The sequence below is a fragment of the Homalodisca vitripennis genome, unplaced genomic scaffold (assembly GCF_021130785.1).
Source record: "Homalodisca vitripennis isolate AUS2020 unplaced genomic scaffold, UT_GWSS_2.1 ScUCBcl_9732;HRSCAF=18326, whole genome shotgun sequence".
NCBI lineage: Eukaryota > Metazoa > Arthropoda > Insecta > Hemiptera > Cicadellidae > Homalodisca > Homalodisca vitripennis.
The window spans coordinates 1-19,190 of NW_025785844.1; the positions used below are offsets into that span (position 1 = coordinate 1).

A 19,190-nucleotide genomic window follows, 5' to 3' on the forward strand; every position below is an offset into this window, starting at 1 on the left:
ACACAGATTTCGTAAAAAGCATTTGACAAGGTGGACCATTTGACATTCCTTTCAAAACTTAATTATTATGCTTATTTGTCAGCTGGAAGCATCGTTGCTTACATGTGACGTCTTCTTTATGCGAGTGTATATTGTTGTTGTTGATTAACTTAAGTAATTTAAAACTTCCTTTAGTGTTTTATTTTAATTTCGTAGCTGTTTTTTAATCATAATAACAGGTCAGAAATATGTTCTGTTTAAAATTACCAACCACAAAAGGACTCCTTTGGGCTAATAAAAATTACCCTGTTGGAAGTAATCGTTTGACTTGTGCCAGGATTTTTTAAGAAGGCATTTCATTTTAAAGGCACAGGCAAGCAACACAAGTTTTTGTTTCACGTAAATTTTTCTTTTATTAAAAAAATGTGCAACATCGGTTGTAAAAATATATTTTGGGAATTGTAATATATTTTGTTTTTATTTTGTTGTCATAAACTCTTAGTTTTTATTTAAGTAAGCATATTATTAAAATGCTGTGCCTATGCTAAGTATGAAAAAAGTAAACAAATATAAAATGTTTTTCTCATGAAAGGATCGTTAATATTTTTTTTTTAAATATGAAAACTTTTAGTAATTTCAATTATGTATTTAATTATTTTCTGGTATAGCTTTTGCTGTAAAAAAAGATATATAACATGGTTTTGCACTTAGTTAATTTCCTGTTGTTTCTTTTGTACTTTATTATTTACTTTCAACATATGCTTGGACAAACGTCCTTAATCAAAAAAACGCGTTAGCCCATTACAGAAGAAATAGTAAGTCAGAAACTTGGAGGATTAAAAAAACATACTTGAAAGATTATTTCTCACAGTATCTGAAAAATGATCATAAATTTAGGAATTAAATTATGTGAAGATGATTTTGTGAAGATTATTGGTTATTGAGATTCAAAACAACAAAAAAATTTCCACATTTTACATAATGATTAAAGTTTTAAAAATTAATACTTTCCAACGGACATTTTAAATTAATGGATAGCTTCTCTCTTTCACAGCATTGAGAATGCACTTTGAAAAGTCAAAACTTTTTTACAAATTAATAATAAAAGTTAACTCAAAAAGAGTTGTTAAAAACATTTACCTTTTCTTTATACATCAGATTTTTTATAAACTGTGGCTGTCACATAGCATCCTTTAACTCGTACGACTATTCACTATCAGTATCATCAAGTCTCTCATACTGAAAATTATTTTTTTCCATTTTAAGTTATATATTTGATTTGCATCTCAATATTTACTTCCAATTTAGGATATCAATACATTCATGTATGGAATTAGATTTTGGTATTTTATAGCGCTTTTAAATGGTTTTTAATTTGTACCATTTTGTAATATAATTTATGCGTGTATATAATTGGAAAATTTAAAGTCCAACAATGTTTTGAACAAAAAACGCCACTTAATTATTTTATTTTCAAAAACACAATACGGTACTAGTTAAAATATCATCTATATTATGGTTGATAGAAAACATGTTCATCAGTGAAACCTTGAAAATTGTTGGTACAAACTCAAACAACACTTTTGTTAGCCAAAATTTATATGTTTGTTAGCAAAAGAAAAGTGCACACTTTCCAACAAAAATTTGTCCTCACGTATATAGACCAATTAGACAATATTCTTTATTCATTAAACGTTGAGTTTATAAATTTTTGTTTCAACAATACAATAAAGGGACATACAGAACAGAAAGTTTAGAAATATCAGTTCATTGATGCCAATTGATTTCCAGTTCATAAAAACATCTTGAATAGTGTATGAAAGGGGTTGCTGGAGAATAGAAGAAAAACCAACTTTTTGAGGTGAGAGTTCTTCAGGTGTTTGACTGGCGTTTTCATTCATAGTCTCGGTAGAATGTTAAAATAGATTGCTCCTTTGTATGATGCGGTTTCCTTGTTATATAAACTTAGGTGGTGGTGTTTTCAAGAGCCAAAAAGTTGTGTCTATTTCTTGTGTATGTAGCAGTGATGGTTTCCAGTTCTAGTTTCTGTCCAGTTGTTACAGAGTGCAAAAATAGTATCAATTATATTAAAAAGAGTTACTACTGTTAAAATCCTCAGTTATCTGAAGGCTTCCCTACAGCTGTACATCGTGGTCACATTACATTAGCCATACATCACCAACTTTGTGCAGGTTATTTGTTCTCCAAGATATTGTGGGAAAAGCTCATTTGTCAAAAGAGTTGTAAAGCACTTGACCAAGCACAGATCCCTGTGGTACGCCTCTTGTTACTGGGTGTTAACAGTTCCAACTTTTATTTTGTGAATTATTCCGTTGTTTTGAATGATGTAAAGCTCTTCCAGTATGTTTACCTGTTGCTCATAGTAGCTTTAGATACACACGTCGTGCCTCTTAGTGCCTTCCAATTCCTAATGATCTGAGTTTTTTTATATTACTCAAGCCCGATGCTCTAGGCAGACAAAGACCTTACTGACAATGTCTAGGAAGATACTTGTGGCCTATACAACCTTCTTTGCTAGGTTTGTCGATGTATAAAAAGATTCAACTAGTTGAATTATTGCTCTGGATTGTCGCATTTATTCTTCTTGAAAGCCGTGACTGTCTTTGGAGTAAGAATGTTTTTTTTTTAACGTTCATTTTGATTCAGGTGGCCTAGAAGTCTTTTCAGGGATGACATCGTTCCAGAATTTTTCGAGAAGGCTGTGGATATTAGTTGGAAATGGGGCGGTTGGTAGTTCCCATGGTTCATATCGTTTGATCAATCTTTATTAATTAGTAAGGATATATTTTTGAAGTTTTTTAAACCAATTTGGAAAATATTCCTTGGGAAAGAGATTTTGTTAATTTAAATTTGTTAGTGTTGATGAAGAATTTTATTTAATATTAATATTTAACTAATGTTTGATGAAAAAATCATCTTCTCCTGCTCGAGGACTCTGTTGTTTTTAGTACCATTGATTTAATTTTTGGTCAAATTTTCATCACAGTTTGTTTTTATAGAGTAAGATACAACAATTGGATTTTGAGCTGAGGTGTCCTTTGGTTTATTTGTGTTTTTCTTGATGCTTGTTAATTCTGCGTACTGTTTATGAGTGTTCATTTCAGCTGATGGTTGCAAAAAAATTCATTGAGATGGTTTGACATTTTTCTGTTGGTGAAGAGATGATTTCCCTAGTTTGCACGATGTAGAATATGTCTAGCTGGCACGATTGGAGGTGTATAGAGAACTATTCCTTTCCTGGCTTAATTATAATTCCATAAAACTTTGGTCTCTGTTGGTCTGCTTCTTCAATATCTGATTTGTGATTCTTTTCTCTTCCTAAGTGTTTGTTAATTCCAGGATCATAGGCTTTCTTCATATTTGTGCTGACTTCCATCATCTTATCCTCCCTTTGGTTTCCCTGTGAGAATTGCTTGGTTTAATTGGCTGTCTAGGTAATTGTCCTTGAGGCTCATTGCTTTCGTGCAATCCCATATTTTTTTGAGGTTGTTCTTTTTTAAGGTTTCATTTCAGTAGAGAGAGGACAGGAGATGTCTAATGCTTGTTTGAAGTGTTTTGTGGAAACACATTTCAAATGCGTTATCAAACATTGCTGTGTTTTGTAATAGCCTTACTCCAGTAAAAGTCTTAAGTCCCTCCATAATAAATGCATATTATCTTCCTCCTTTTATTCATGGTTTAGTCATCGAAACTACTTCTTGTCACTTAGTTTGACTGTAAGCCATCCAGAAACCACATTAATTCTGGAGTTCATGTATTAATAATTATTGTCCTTGTCATCATCACTTTCCTTAGCTCTGCATGGTTTTAAAATGAGTTGCAAAATGATGATCATTTGTAGTCGTGTGTCATTCACTCGTATGATCACTGTTAAAATGACCCACTGGTGAAAACACAAAATAGATAAGAGAACCAAATCTAAAAAACAAACACACATAATTTAATATTGAATAGATAACGGCTCAAAGAAGAGTTTAAAATTTAATGAGGTTTTACTCTGTGTACTTCCGGACGCCAGGACTCGCCAACCAAACACTATAGAGCGTATCAATCCGGTAGGACGATTCGTTAACTTAAAACATTAAATACATTGTTAACACACATGGAAACAAAATGCATCAAGGCTAAGTTGGCAGTGATAGAAGATAAACTATTGGGTAGTGTGAGCTTACTTGACAGCCTGTGGATGGAGAAGAATGGACAGTCGAAACAATCAGTTTGCCAATTTCGTAACTAAGCCCAAAATTCCTGTCTTGGGCCTTATGAGATGGGTTAAGATTCAATAGAAACAAAATGTTTAATTCCACTAATTGAGTTGTGTTTGTTTTTGCCAGGTCACTGCAATGTCACCTGATCATTGGAACCCTTTACAAGGGGGAGAGAGGAACCGCCTGGACGCAAGGAGTGAACACAGGACCTTGCAAGGATTCAGTGGAGGATTCCCGAGGACAAAGGGTGATATCTGGCGCTTTTTGCCGGTTAGAGTATATACACAGCTAGTTACCTTTATACTCGAATTGAAGATGTCCTCATAAATCTTGAATTGTGATCACTGAGTTTTTCAGATTATCTTCAATGGTGAAGAATGATTTATTAAAATTTAAATCTGTGTAACCATTAATGTACGCCCTGCTACGACACAAGTATCTGCATATAAGTAGACAAAGATATGGCCTTCAAGTTTCAGTTTTCACACGTGCTCTCAAAACGTTTGGGTCTTCACTTCCAATTCCCTTAACAGAGAAACATGGTGCTGCCATCACATACTGCTATTTTTTGGAACTGCTTAATGGTTAATAATCTATTGGCAGTACTCTGTAGTGGTCCTTGTTTCATACGTTTTCATCAAACCAATGTATCTGAGTAACATTTTGAAACGTTTGATGAACCTCTTCGATCTGACAGTGATATTGAGGTTTTTTTCCCCTTCCAATCTGTTGCTAACATATCGTACAGGCAATAATTGATAAACTATTAATATACTGATTTCTGCAAACTAATATTTTACAAAACATATTGTATGTGTTGTTTTTACTTTGCCCAGACCTTGTTTTGCCTTCTAATTTCCTTACAATTAATGTTTATCTTTTTGTTGAATTGAGTTGTCAACCATCTAACATTTATAAATCGTTGGACTTACTCTTTAATAATTATTAATTTGATGAGCTCATTAACAAAGCTTATCCACATCAAGGGGGCGATGAAAAAAAAGTCTTCATTTCTGTCTGTCTTGCACCCCACTCCACATATCTCAAAGAACGAACTGGACCGTATGGACCTTGAAAAATTTAAATTGCTGACGGGACATTGGAAGTTAATTGCAAAGCAAATTATATCTCAACACGAAACGCTAAGTCAAACCACTGTTTTGTGATCAAACTTCGGCATAACAATACGGGAATAGGCAACTTGGCCGATCTGCTTTGTACCACCTCAAAACCGTTCTAAATCTGATTGCCAGCTGTTTTTTGGTTGAGAACAAATTGAAAGTTACTAATCCAAACCAGAGCACTGCAGGGATTTTTCATGTTTGCTTCCGTTACCCAAGAGACATTTCTTGGCAGATGAAGGTGTTTTGCCATTGAAGCAATTGAAGCATTAATTTATCCTCAAAGGTGGCAGACTTCTATACTCTGACTTCTGGCATACAAAAATTTGATGGAACCTTATGACAGACGTTCAACACTAAAATGGAAAAGGCATAGAGAAGGAATGTGAGAAACTTAAAATAGAAGAATATATTTTATAGAGGAAATAATATGTTATGATTAGGTTTATGTAATTTAAGAAAAAAAAACTTTGAAAGTGAATAAAAAAAAAACAAAGTTATTTATTCAAACACTTACGTGAGATCTGTCTGAAAAGTATCCCAAGCCTGTGTTTATATAATTTTACGTGTCAGAGCAACACGAGCGAGACCTCTGCGAGAAGTTTGAGCGTAACTAGTAGTCCCCCCACAAACTACCCGAATTCCTGTAGTTTATAGCTTAAACACCATGGGTTGTGCACTAGTGTTGTTGTTTATGTGTCATAATATGTTTTTTACTGCGGTGGACTCGGCTTTATTTTCAACATTCACCCACTTCGCCAGCGACAATTCATTGAATCTTATACAGGTAATTTTTTTATTAGAAATTAGTTCAATTTTGGTTTAAATCAAATGGGAGGACTTCTCTTCAAAAAGGATGGCCCATTGGCCCAGGCTATTGACGAAGAATATGTGCCAGTGGGGAAGATTTGAATGGCAAGGTATTGGGATAAGTTTTTCCCGGACATCAAGTTTTGTGTATTTATGAACAATCATCTATGCACTGCCACATAAAATTCTGAAAAAGCAATTGGCGGATCTCATCACACATATAAGTCGTTCTATCCTCTTAAGAATCAAGGAAATTGTTTTATTTTTGGCAATAGAGAAAAGTCAAAGTCCATCGTTACTTTTAATGTTGGTCAAATTTAAAATATCGAAAAGTTAAAAAATGATAAAAAACTATTATTTGAAAATAACATTTTATAAAGTTTGTTTAAATAGTTTAATGCAGTATGGAACAATAAATAAACAACCCGATTTAAAAAATATACTCCAAAAAGTATAAAAAACTAAAGGTAACTATACAAATTACGTACTAAAATATTAGATCTACTAATATCACAGGCCAAAAAACTTCAATTGAGCAGAATGAAGAAGCATTTTGCTTTTAAGTGGTTTGAAACAATGAGCCTAATACAACATCAATCTATTTAGGTTTTTTTAGAAGCTAGGCATCTGTAAAATTGAGAACATATCCTAATCAAGTTTTAATGTTTGTTTTTTATTGGAAAAAAATTCAGTTTTCTTTCAGTATGTGTGGCTCAAAAACATTATAAAGTTGTTTTTAATTTTTGTACGTTGTTTGCTTTGGCCATGGGTTTAAGTATGGGGCTCTGACTGGTCCTCCAGGACCACCAAGGGAATGTAGGCGGGACGAAAGGTCTTCCTGGACCTCGTGGTGGATAAAGGAGACATGGGACCCATGGGCTTCCCTGGTGAACCTGGACAGTTAGGACCTAGAGGACCTCCAGGAGACTTAGGCCGACGAGGTATAGTAAATACAAGGCTTTGGGATACCAACAGTCTGGTCAAAATAAACAGGCACGTATTTTCACTAACTCGTCTCAAAGATTGCATGAATAGTTGCAAGGTGCCATAGTAGTAGGGGATCTATGGATACGTGAAGTATTGCAAAGGAAAACAGGGATAATTCTGTATATTTGCCTTCGTTCAGTGATACATAGAAATATCAAGTAACACCTACATTTCATAGTAGTTGCAATCTGATACTCTTCCACACGAATGGATATGTAAACCTAACACATAAAACTACAATCTAGGATTAAAATAAAACAATATTCCATACCAAAACATTGTGTCACACATAAGTCAGGAATCACAACAACCATGTTTGTTGTTGGAAACTCCACATCTCTAAAAACAGTCATCGTTAAATAAAAAAAACACTAATTATGTAAAACTGAACTAAAGAATACAGGAACCACAATAGGTCTAGCACTGACCAAACCAACCATAAAGGAACTGTTTTTTTTTATCAGAAGGCCAATAGTTAAATAGTGATCATCACTAAAGAAACAATGAATGGTCGGCAAAAATGAAAACAATTTAATGGGCCATATATTTATTATGTCGGTGGTTTGTGTTTTGTTTGAGCTTATTTTCTGTTGAAGATACACAAACCATCAGCATCAACAATCACTTCTTTCATTTCTTACACATCACTAGCTTTATTGGCCCTCAAGTTTTATACTGGTACTATCATGGCAAAAAGGAGTATAACAAATTCTTAGATTTTACTGTTCAAAAATTAAAGTCCATTAATTCTTCCACTGGCTCTCTGAATGTTAGATGCGGCAGCATTAAACCTTTTAGTATGTATGGCAGTCTGTAATATTAATGATGAGAATATGATAATAAGGGATGGCTATGGTGAAAATATAGAACAAATATTGAAGACATAATAATCAAAATGTGGCATGATGAGAAAATAACTAAGCAACGTTTGCCTATTAATCAGAATATAGCATTAAAGGTGGATTTTTTAAATTTGCGAAATAATTGTTTAACAACCTTTCCTTTCTAATTACAAATCAAGGTAATTCTATACACAACTTGTGTGGTCCACGGACAGTCTGGTTTTTGAGAATGAGAACACATTGTCTGAGAAGACAACCAATATATTTGGTTATGGCTCTGTAGGACACGTTTAAAACAGAGAAGCAGGTGGAAGGAGCTGGACAAAGGGCACCTCCTCCCACTGCCACAGAATGTAGGTCATCTAAACTTACTAGTCAACTGCGATAAAATAGAATGTGTGCCTGCCATTCGAAAGGCTTTTTGTGAACAAAAAACTATCCAAGAGGCCACAATGTACAATTTTGAATATAATCGTGTTTGATGTTTTGTTCAAAGTCTATCATTGGAATATATCCGTGTATGTTGTGGGAAGGGTGTTAACCAGTTGGTTAGTAGCGCTTGCAGATGCTGCGGCGCAGTGCGCCAAGGTATAGGTTAGTAACGAAACAGTTTTTACTTGTTAGTTTCACCGCAATACTTGTGACTCGTAAGGATATTGACTTCTAGACATCTAGCAGCTGTGGTAAGTACTACGGATCATCACTGGCCCAAGTAGTTCTCAGAGTATCCGTTAGATCGTAGGAGCATTCAGTTTTGTTTCGTTCTGTAACAAAGCCCTACAAGTGGCTTCGTGGGAACCAGTAGTTTACCTCTTGCCGTGACACTGAAAACGGTGTTAGAGGTTATGTTTTTGTTTTTCTCATGTGATTAGTCTTATTTATTACAAACCTAATTAGTTTTGTTGCCAATGGCTGGCCGTAGCTATCTAAATGATAATGAAATACGCAAGTTATTTTTTGATTTGGGTAGTGAAGAAGAATTGGATAGTGATTTATTTTATTATTTAGTGATAAATTAAAAATTAACAAAACAATTTTTTTATTTGAATAACCAAATTAAAAATACTCAAAAATCCAAAAAAATTAAAAAAGTTAAAAACTCACTTTTTGAGCCATGCGCACTAAAAAAAACTCCACTAATCAACAGGTTAAACATGCCTTGTACAAATTTCAGAACGTTTTAATTAGTTATTGAAAATTTTTTACTAAAGGGTAATATTAAAAGATTTAGAAAGTAAAATTATTCAATATCATTCCTGGGGGTTTCTTTTTCTAGGAGACAAGGGAGAACCAGGTATTCCTGGAGTAGGACCAAGAGGACCTCCTGGAGCACTTGGATACCTGGAGAGAAGGGTCTTCCAGGACCTCCTGGCAAATACGGCAGTCCCGGAGAACCTGGTGAGTGGTTAGTGCTGTGTGTTGTCTTGTAGTCTAAAAAAGATGAGCCTATACAATTTTGTTTGTTTATCTATAAGAGAAAACATATTCAGTTATATTCAAAATTGTATATGATTACAATTTAATTATTAGATTTATGACTTGAAGATAAAATTGTTGATGTCAAAGGGTTATGTTATACAAAACATAAATTTACACTGAAAAATTATGGTGATTACTACTAGTTTTATCGAAATTAGACATTTTCCAGTTGCTCCATGAATCTTCATTTAAGATATTATTAATTAAGTTAGTTTTTTATAAAATACCTATTGTGTTAGATCAAATTAACCCTGAGTGACTTTTTGCTCAGTTAATTTGAGCTATGTGAAGCTGGCGGCACCCATTAATGAAAATACGCCAAAAACTTGTGGAATCGTTTGTGTGGCATTAATGCGCGAAATATGCAAAAAACAGTGGGTGCCGCTAGCTTCTCACCAGTGGCACCCATTAACGAAAATACACCAAAAACTAGTGGAATCGTTTGTTTAGCTATTTTTAGCGTTTGTTTGGCATTAATGCGTGAAATAAGCAAAAAACTGTGGGTGCCGCTAGCTTAACTTAACTTCATTACGTTTGATATAAGGAATAATTAATTTAACGTATTTTAAAATCCAACATAATTTTAATGAATATTATTAATATTATTATACACTGTAAGATTTGCATAAGGATATTATACAGTATATATATATATATAGTATATATATATATATATATATATATATATATATATATATATATATATACAGGGTGATTCATGAAGTTCTCCCCCCACTTCTACAGCACATTGTACTAGTAAAAATAATGAAAAAATGTTATATAAACATAGGTCCGAAAACGCTTCGTTAGCGAGTTACAGCTAGCGAAAGATTTCGCCTGAATTCCTGGGTAAAGAGTAAAATAAAGCCATACTGAACTTTTGGAAAGGTTAATTTAAGTAAGAAATATCGTGGATTCTTATGTATTTTTACCTGATAAAGCTAATAAAATAGGTTTCAGAACTGTACCTGTAGTAGTTTTCGAGGGATTCAGGGTTAAATGCAAAAAATTGGGGCACGAAACAATGTTTTTTTAAGTTTGATGTACAATATACTTTGTTAAATTGGTAATAAATACATGAAATCAACAAACATTAATTGTAGAGAATTTAATTCTGAAAAAATTGATATAATCAAAGTCTAAAATAAAACAGAAATAAGTACCAAAAAATCGATTTTATTCAGTACAATACATTACTAGCTGTAAAGAAAATTACCGTACGGTATTTAGTTAAAATAAAACAAAACAAAATGTTTGTTCCTTAATGATGAGATAAATTGAGAAAACAAGATTAAACTGTTAAATAAATTTGTTTGTAAATTAAAAATATCACGTTTTATTACGTTGTATTTTTTTTTAAATAAAAATTTACATCAAATGTTCGAAAAAAAATGAAGCAAACATTTTCCCATTATTGTTTACTAATCATCGAAATGCAGTTTTTTGTTTTATTAATTTCTAAGTTGGTAACGCACGAATAACAGCTGATCAAACAATGGTATTCTGTACTGTTACGTTAGAACTGTGTATTAGTGGTGTTTTGCAAGCTACAGCAGGAGATCAGGTTCTGTGAATCGTGTTATTAAATGCAATTTTTCTGGTGAGTTATAATTCGATTGTTTATTCAGCGAAAAAATGCCTTACTTATTTACATCAGAGGAATACGCTGATATGGTTTTTATTTTGGGTTACTGTACTGGTAATGCTTAGAGCTGCTGTAGAAGAATATGAACTACGTTACCCTAATAGGAGGATTCCAGATACCTAAACAATTTCAGGAACTTTTCGTACTCTTCGGGAAACAGGATCACTACCAAGTACTAGAACCAATTATGAACGAGCTGTCCAACTTGATGATGATATTGTTATTAATGCTGTTCATCGCAGTCCAGGTGTAAGTACACGAAGTATTTCTGGCGGATAGGAGTTTCGCAGTCAACGGTGTGGAGGTCACTTAATCAAAACAAATTTTATCCGTTTCATAAACAAAAGGTTCAACATCTACAGCTAGGGGATGGTCCGCTTCGCTTGGAGTTTTGCAACTTTTTGAATATTAATAATCAACTCTACAAGCGTATTTTGTTTACGGATGAGGCACAATTCACTCGGGATGGTGTCAATAAACTTTCACAATGAACACTCATGGGCAGAAGAAAATCCACATGAGGTAGTGGAACAGAACTTTCAACACCGATTTAGCGTCAATGTCTGGGTGTGGCCTTTTGCACAATCGGCTGATTGGACCTTTCATATTACCCCTGGACGCCCTAAATGCTGAGTTCTATTTGCATTTCCTTCACCAAGAAGAGTTGCCGCAGCTGTTTAGAGAATGTTCCTTTACATCTCAGATAAAATTTGTACTTCCAGCATGACGGAGCACCTCCCCACTTTTCACGTGACGTTTCTGCTTACTTAAATCATCAATTTCCTGGACACTGGATTAGTCGTTGGAGGGCCTCATCCTTGACCACCAAGATCCACCAGATCTATCTCCATTGGATTATTGCATCTGGGGATGGATGAAAGACATTGGTATACAAGACAAAAAGTGAATTCTCGTGATGAATTAATTGCCCGTAATATGGATTCGGCTGTGCAGATACAGGGAAGTCCTGAAAAATTAAGAAACGAAACAAAAGCAATACACAAACATGCTGCAAAATGTATTGATAATTGATGGCCTCATTTTCGAACATCTATTATAAAAAGGTGCGTACGGTTGGCCCAACCTGATTAATTTTGCTTAAAAACTAGTAATGTATTATACTGAATAAAATCGATTTTTGGTACTTATTTCTGTTTTATTTTTAGACTTTGATTATATCAATTTTTTCAGAATTAAATTCTCTACAATTAATGTTTGTTGATTTCATGTATTTATTACCAATTTAACAAAGTTATTGTACATCAAACTTAAAAAAACATTGTTTCGTGCCCCAATTTTTTGCATTTAACCCTGAATCCCTCGAAAAAACTACTACAGGTACAGTTCTGAAACCTATTTTATTAGCTTTATCAGGTAAAAATACATAAGAATCCACGATATTTCTTACTTAATTAACCTTTCCAAAAGTTCAGTATGGCTTTATTTTACTCTTTACCCAGGAATTCAGGCGAAATCTTTCGCTAGCTGTAACTCGCTAACGAAGCGTTTTCGGACCTATGTTTATATAACATTTTTTCATTATTTTTACTAGTACAATGTGCTGTAGAAGTGGGGGGAGAACTTCATGAATCACCCTGTATATAAAATACAACAATAAAAAGTAAACAAAATAAATTAATTATATCATACTGTACGATTATAAAGTATCATGTGTTTTTGCATCCAACACAATTTTAATGAATATTTCATAATATTACTATACACAGTATGATTTTCATTATAAAGAATACAACCTAAGGGACAAATTAATGAATCTTATCATACTGTACCATAATAAATTATACAAATGAATCCAACCATTAATGGAATATTGATGATATAAAGTTTAAAACATATAGTTGTAGGGAAAATGATTCCCACTATATTATTTTATCAATCATACTTGTTTTAATATCCAATTTTAGTAAAAAGGACAATAATGATGAAAAGTGTTCAAAATTACCGCTTTATTGTTTAATTATAAATATTTTTTTGAAAGATGTACTACATTATGATACATGGTACCAATTTTAAGAAACAAATCTAATATAGTAAAAACGATAAAATTTTTTTACCTTATCGATATATAACGTAAAAAACTGTTTCTTAAAAATATAAAACGTAAGCTATAAAATTTATAAAATATTGTTAAACATTTGGCATAAATAAAACATTATAAAACATACGAGATTGTTACCTTGATTAAATATGGATAATAATATATTAAATTTATAGACAAAATGGCAAAACATACAGTTGCAAATATTTTAAACATTTAATCATAACTTTAGAGATATTGCAAAGCGAACAATTTGCGCTGGTGTGAAGCTAGCGGCACCCGCTGTTTTTTTTTGCATATTTCGCATATTAATGACAAACAAACGCTAAAAATAGCTAAACAAACGATTCCAACTAGTTTTTGGCGTATTTTCATTAATGGGTGCCGCCAGCTTCACACAGCTGTTAATCTGTAGCTGATGTATAGCTACAAAAAAGGCCACTGACGTGTTACTCAGTCATGCAACAATGATCCATTTTGTTTTGATCTGTGATGAGTGGTGATTCTCATAGCGGAAAAATGGAAATAAATTACAGTACTTAGTCACTGTTTTGCCGCTAAAATGGTGTGGGCACGCTATTGGTGTTGGCATACATTGAGATGTTTAGTTTGCTTTAAGCATAATGTGTGCCGAGAATCGTGTTACCAGTGCAGTGATTGCAATGTAGGTTTATGTGCGGATCCTTGCTTCAAGGTTTCTCACAGCCTAAACAACTACTAAAACTGGCATTCACAAACGAGAATGAGTATATATGTGTAAATAATGTATATAATGTGAGAAAAAGCTTTGTACCTTGTTTAAGAGCCCTATTTTCAAAATTCAACAAAAAAGCAGTCAAAAAAGATTCTTTTTGCATATTTTATTCTAAAAAAGGTAATATTTTTAAATTTATATAGATTAAGATATGTAGTAAAAAGAAAGAATAGCTTTTCTCATTTTGTTGTGGTATATAAACCTAAATGTTCACTTATATATTTGTAGAAATATAAAAAAACTGAGCTTGTTATACGATTTAAGTCTTGAGGAGGTGAATCTATTTTCTAGTCTATTTAGTTTTATGACGTGTTAAATTGCATGCCTAAAAATTAATTTCTTTCTTTCAAGTTAATCCCAAAACAAAAATTTCCTTTAAAAACCAAAAGCTATTTTAATTACAATATTTTCTTCTACTTTCATAGGACAGGAATAAAAAAACCATATTAAACTAGAGTTAATTTTTACTGTAATAACATGAACAAAATTGATGTATTACTAACTGTGACTATCCTCAGGGATGAATGGGCTCCCTGGGGAGAAGGGAGATGCAGGAGTACCTGGGACTGGATGGCCTGACTGGAGCTACAGGACCCAAAGGAGATGCAGGCGTTAGAGGGTCCACCAGGAAGACCAGGAATAGACGGTATATCTGGACAAAAGGGAGATCCTGGTAAGTTTGTGAACTTCAATCTAGTACTCCTTCCTCATAAAAAATCCGTTTTTAACCCATTGGTGTAGATCACGTATATACCACGTGCAGTGATGCACGGACCGAACTTGAACTCACCGTGCGCAGCCACGATCTTGTGACGTTGCGATGTACTATTTAAAGTATTTATAGTTTTTCCCGTTAGATGGTATGCCCAATACGCTTTCTGCAGACCTTTTGAGTTGTTGGTGAGTTCAGGTGTGCCAACTATGGCAGAAAAATATTACTTTGTTCAATACAGTAATGGCGCAGCGGCCAAGCAGTGCTGACGTTGCAAGCAGGCTCCGCATTGAGAGTTAGTTATTATGCAGTGTATATCTAGACAAACGATCACCTTTTGGTTTTAAAAACTTCGTTTGAGCCTGTATATAGTGATAAATATAGTTATCCCGTCGAATAAGTACAGTTATATTGTATTTTTCTATCTTAATTACTGTGCCACGACAACATAACCTAAAAATGGCTTTGTGTGGAGTATGCAGGAAAGCGTTTGGTACGAAACAGATTAAAACTTCATGCTGCTGTGATTGTGAAAATGAATTCCACAGGACATGTGTAAAGTTAAGTAAAGTGGAATATTGATTACTTGTCTACTGCTGGAATTGTGTGGAGATGTGGCCCGTGCAGTGAAGCCAGGCGTCGGAGTATGTCGCTGGAGTCGGAGGCTTCTGACGGTAAGCTAACAATAGAAGATGTTATGAAAGCTAATTCAGGAACTAACTAATGAACATAAACTTTCCATTAAAGAGTTTTAATAAAGGCTTATGAGGCTTTGAATGAAAAATTGGATGAAAATGCGAAAATTTTAAAGGAACAGGCTGAGAAAATTGATAGGCATTAATTTAGAACAAATTGATAGCCTAGCTACAGGAAAATAAGTTTTTGAAAGAAAGAGTTATAACGTTAGAAGGCAGACTAGATGAGGCAGATCAATATTCTCGTAGGAATTGTATAGAGATACAGGGAGTGAGCCAGTGCAGCATAATGATGTCATCCAGACCGTCAAGAATGTAGGTAAAGCCTTGGGCAAGGATATTGAGGACAGTATGATTGATGCCTGCCACACCCTGGGAAAAAAAACCTAATTCAAAGGACCACCCTGGAATCATAGTTAAATTTGTCAGGAGGCTGGATGCTGATGATATGCTGGCAAAGAGGCGAGCCAAGAGAGATTTCTCCACTAGACATTTGGACCTGCCGTCAGATAACCCAGTATATGTGAACGAATCACTCTCCCCAGCGAGAAGGAGGTTGCTGGGCATGGCGAGGCAGGCACGGAAGCAGCTGAATTACAAGTGGCTCTGGGGTCAGAGGTGGGAAGATCTTCCTTAAAAAAGAGGATAGTGGTCCAGTAATCATCGTACAGTGCCAGGCTGACCTTGACAAAATGTAGGGTACTGTTTTATTGTTACAGTAATATTTTTTTTTTGTCTGTATAAGAATGTTTTTCTATTATGTTCATGTTATGTTTATGTATGTTTTGTTTACCATATTGTTTTTTATTGAGAATAGATATAATTTTAAACATACTTAATTTTAAATGGATTGCTTTAAAAATATTGAATTTCTAAATCAAGGTTCAGGTCTGGTTATTGTGCATCAAAATATCAGAAGCATGAGGGCAAACTTTGATTTATTCCTAGTAGAGGTATCTGAATTGCAGTATTTACCTAAAATCATAATATTATCAGAAATATGGATTAATGATAATGAAACACAATTTTATCAAATCCCAAATTATATCCTACATGCAAAGACAAATGAGCATTACAGGGCGGGTGGTGGCAGCAGTTTTTGTACATAATAGTATTAGTAAGTTTGAAATAATTCCAATAAATTTTGAAACTGCTGATGTAGTAATGTTTTCTTTTCAGGAGATGGGTTTTAATATTAATCTAATGGCTATATATAGAAGGCACCAACATCCTAGTACAGTTTTCATTGATGAATTAAAACATTACTTAGAGAAACATAATGTTATGACCTGCAAGGTCATGTTAATATTGGGCGATATAAATATCAATATTTTAGAAGATAATTCAGTAACTGATTACTATAAACTTACCTTGGCTTGTAATGGATTTGAATCTTTAATAAACGAACCTACTAGAGTCACTGTAAATTCAAAAACATGTTTAGATCACATACTATTAAAATTAACGAACAAAAACAAAATAGAAATTAAAGCCGGCGTTGTTGATATTTGTGTGTCGGACCATTACTTGACAGCTGTTAGTTTGAAGGTAGGGGCCCCTCCCGCGCCGTGTGATTCGGTCAAGGTGACACAGCTGTCTTATCGCATCGATAAGGATCAGCTGACAAATAGTTTAGAGTTGGTGGATTGGAGTGACGTTTATCAGCAGATTAATGCATCGTTGGCCTTTGACGCGTTTCACAATAAATTAAATTCCATAATTGCAGATTCAAAGAGTGTCATAACAATTAAAAAATCCAACGTCGTTAAACTTAAGCCATGGATTAATTCAGCTACCTGTAGGCGTATTAAAATTAGAAACAATCTGTTAAAACAACTTAAGAAATATCCTAATGACGAGGAAAAACAGAAACAATTTAGGGAATTTAGAAACAAGCTGCAAAATGATATACGTGTTCTAAAAAATAACTACTATTCGGAACTATTAAATAAATTTAATGGTAATCCTAAAAAAACATGGAGTATTGTTAAAGATATTACGGGCCAAGACAAAATGCAATAATTCTGCCATAAATTTAAATGTAAATGGTAATATAATTAATGACTCTGAAATAGTGGCGAATGAATTTAACAATTACTTTTTATCCATTGCTGGTGAACTAAGTAAATCAATTAAGAAAACCAAATAATAATGACTATAATGATATTAAGAATTGCTTTAAGAAACAATGTAGCACCAAATCAATGTTCTTAACCCCTGCAACCTTAGATGATCTCAGGATAGCAGTTGTTTCTTTGAAGATTGGTACCGCTGCAGGCCTTGATGGTATTGGCACCTCACTGAGTAGAGAAATGTACAATAATATTGCTAATGTTCTACTTTATATAATAAAAAATCTTAGCCTTGAAACGGGGCATTTTCCAGACAAATTAAAAGAAGCTCTAGTTATACCAATTTTTAAAAACGATTCTAGAAACCTCTCATAGCAACTACAGACCAATATCTTTACTGTCCTCGCTTTTGCAAAAATATTTGAAAAAATTATTGAAACAAAAATTATTAAACTTTCTCCAAAATACCAAATTTTTTTAGTATAAATCAGTATGATTCAGACAAGGTATGGGTACTGAAATGGCTTTGCTTGAATTCATGGATAAAGTGGGCAATGGGATCAACCAATGGGAAAAAAAGTTTCAGGACTATTTCTAGACATTACAAAAGCGTTCGACACAGTGGACCATGAAATTCTCTTAAAATAAATTATATGATTGCGGAGAATACGAGGAACTGCATACAGATGGTTTCAATAGTTAATTTGTCGGGGAGGAAGCAGTGTGTTAAAGAGTCAGTGACAGTATAAGTTCAATTAGGTGAAATTAAATATGGAGTACCCCAAGGGTCAGTTTTGGGCACAGCCTTGTTTTTTGATTTATGTAAACGATTTGTGTAACGGCAATTTTTGTGGTAGAGTGGACTGCATTTGCTGATGATACCGCTTTGTGCTACGTTGAGAATTCATGGGAAGAGATCGAGGAAAAAATAAATTTAGATTTAAAGAAATTGAGGTGGTGGTTTGCTGTAAATAATATGATTTTTAAAGCCCACAAAAAACTAAATATATAAATTTTTCTTTAAAAGGACGGGCACATTTTTCAAATAAAATTATTTACAAATGTCTAGATTGTATTAACAGTAATTGTTCAATGTAATAAAAGATTGTAGTTTAGTTTCTAGAGGAAGAATCCCTGAAGTATTTGGGGTTATGGCTGGATAGGAATTTAAGTTGGAAAACTCATATATCAAAATTAAAACAAAAACTTAATAATGTCATAAGAATAATATCTACTTGTTTTTATGAAAAATGTTTCTGTGATTAAAAAGCTCTTAAGAATGTTTATATTTTTCCCTAGTTAACAGTAGACTGGAATATTGCAATTTCGTGTTGGAGGAGGGACGTACATCTCAAATTTAAGAAACTTTATATTACTACGCAGAAGCACTTATTAATAAGAATAATTATGAATAAAACGAAAAACTGAATCATCATATCCATTGTTTTTATGCTTGATATATACTACCTTTAAGATACTCTTGTTTTTTAATTTAAAGTCCTAAAAATTTTCTTTATGAGAAGCCAATAACTATATTAGCCTACAAATGAATATAAAATTAAAGCTCTACGAAACGCAAAAAACAGATTTATTAGTACCAAAACCATTTTTGAAAACCTTTTTTTACAACAGGACATTTTTTTCCTATATGGCACCAAGAATGTTCAAATCTGTTACACACAAACAACTCAGAAATGAAAATTCAGTTAAATGTATATTTTAAAACATCTTAAAAATGGCTTCGTAATTCATTTGTAGATATTGAACCAATATTATTTAAGTTTGATACTTAAATGGTTACGTAAT

General features: G+C 33.3%; 1 protein-coding gene across 1 annotated transcript; it reads left to right on the forward strand.

The window, feature by feature from the left end:
- The first annotated feature begins 6,997 nt into the window (after positions 1-6,997).
- LOC124374716 (collagen alpha-1(XII) chain-like) lies at positions 6,998-14,521 on the forward strand. The gene is made up of 3 exons (XM_046832881.1): positions 6,998-7,080; positions 9,245-9,366; positions 14,424-14,521. The coding sequence occupies exons 1-3, from the start codon at positions 7,005-7,007 to the stop codon at positions 14,427-14,429; spliced, it is 204 nt and encodes a 67-aa protein (XP_046688837.1). The 5' UTR covers positions 6,998-7,004; the 3' UTR covers positions 14,430-14,521.
- Positions 14,522-19,190: the final 4,669 nt, after the last annotated feature.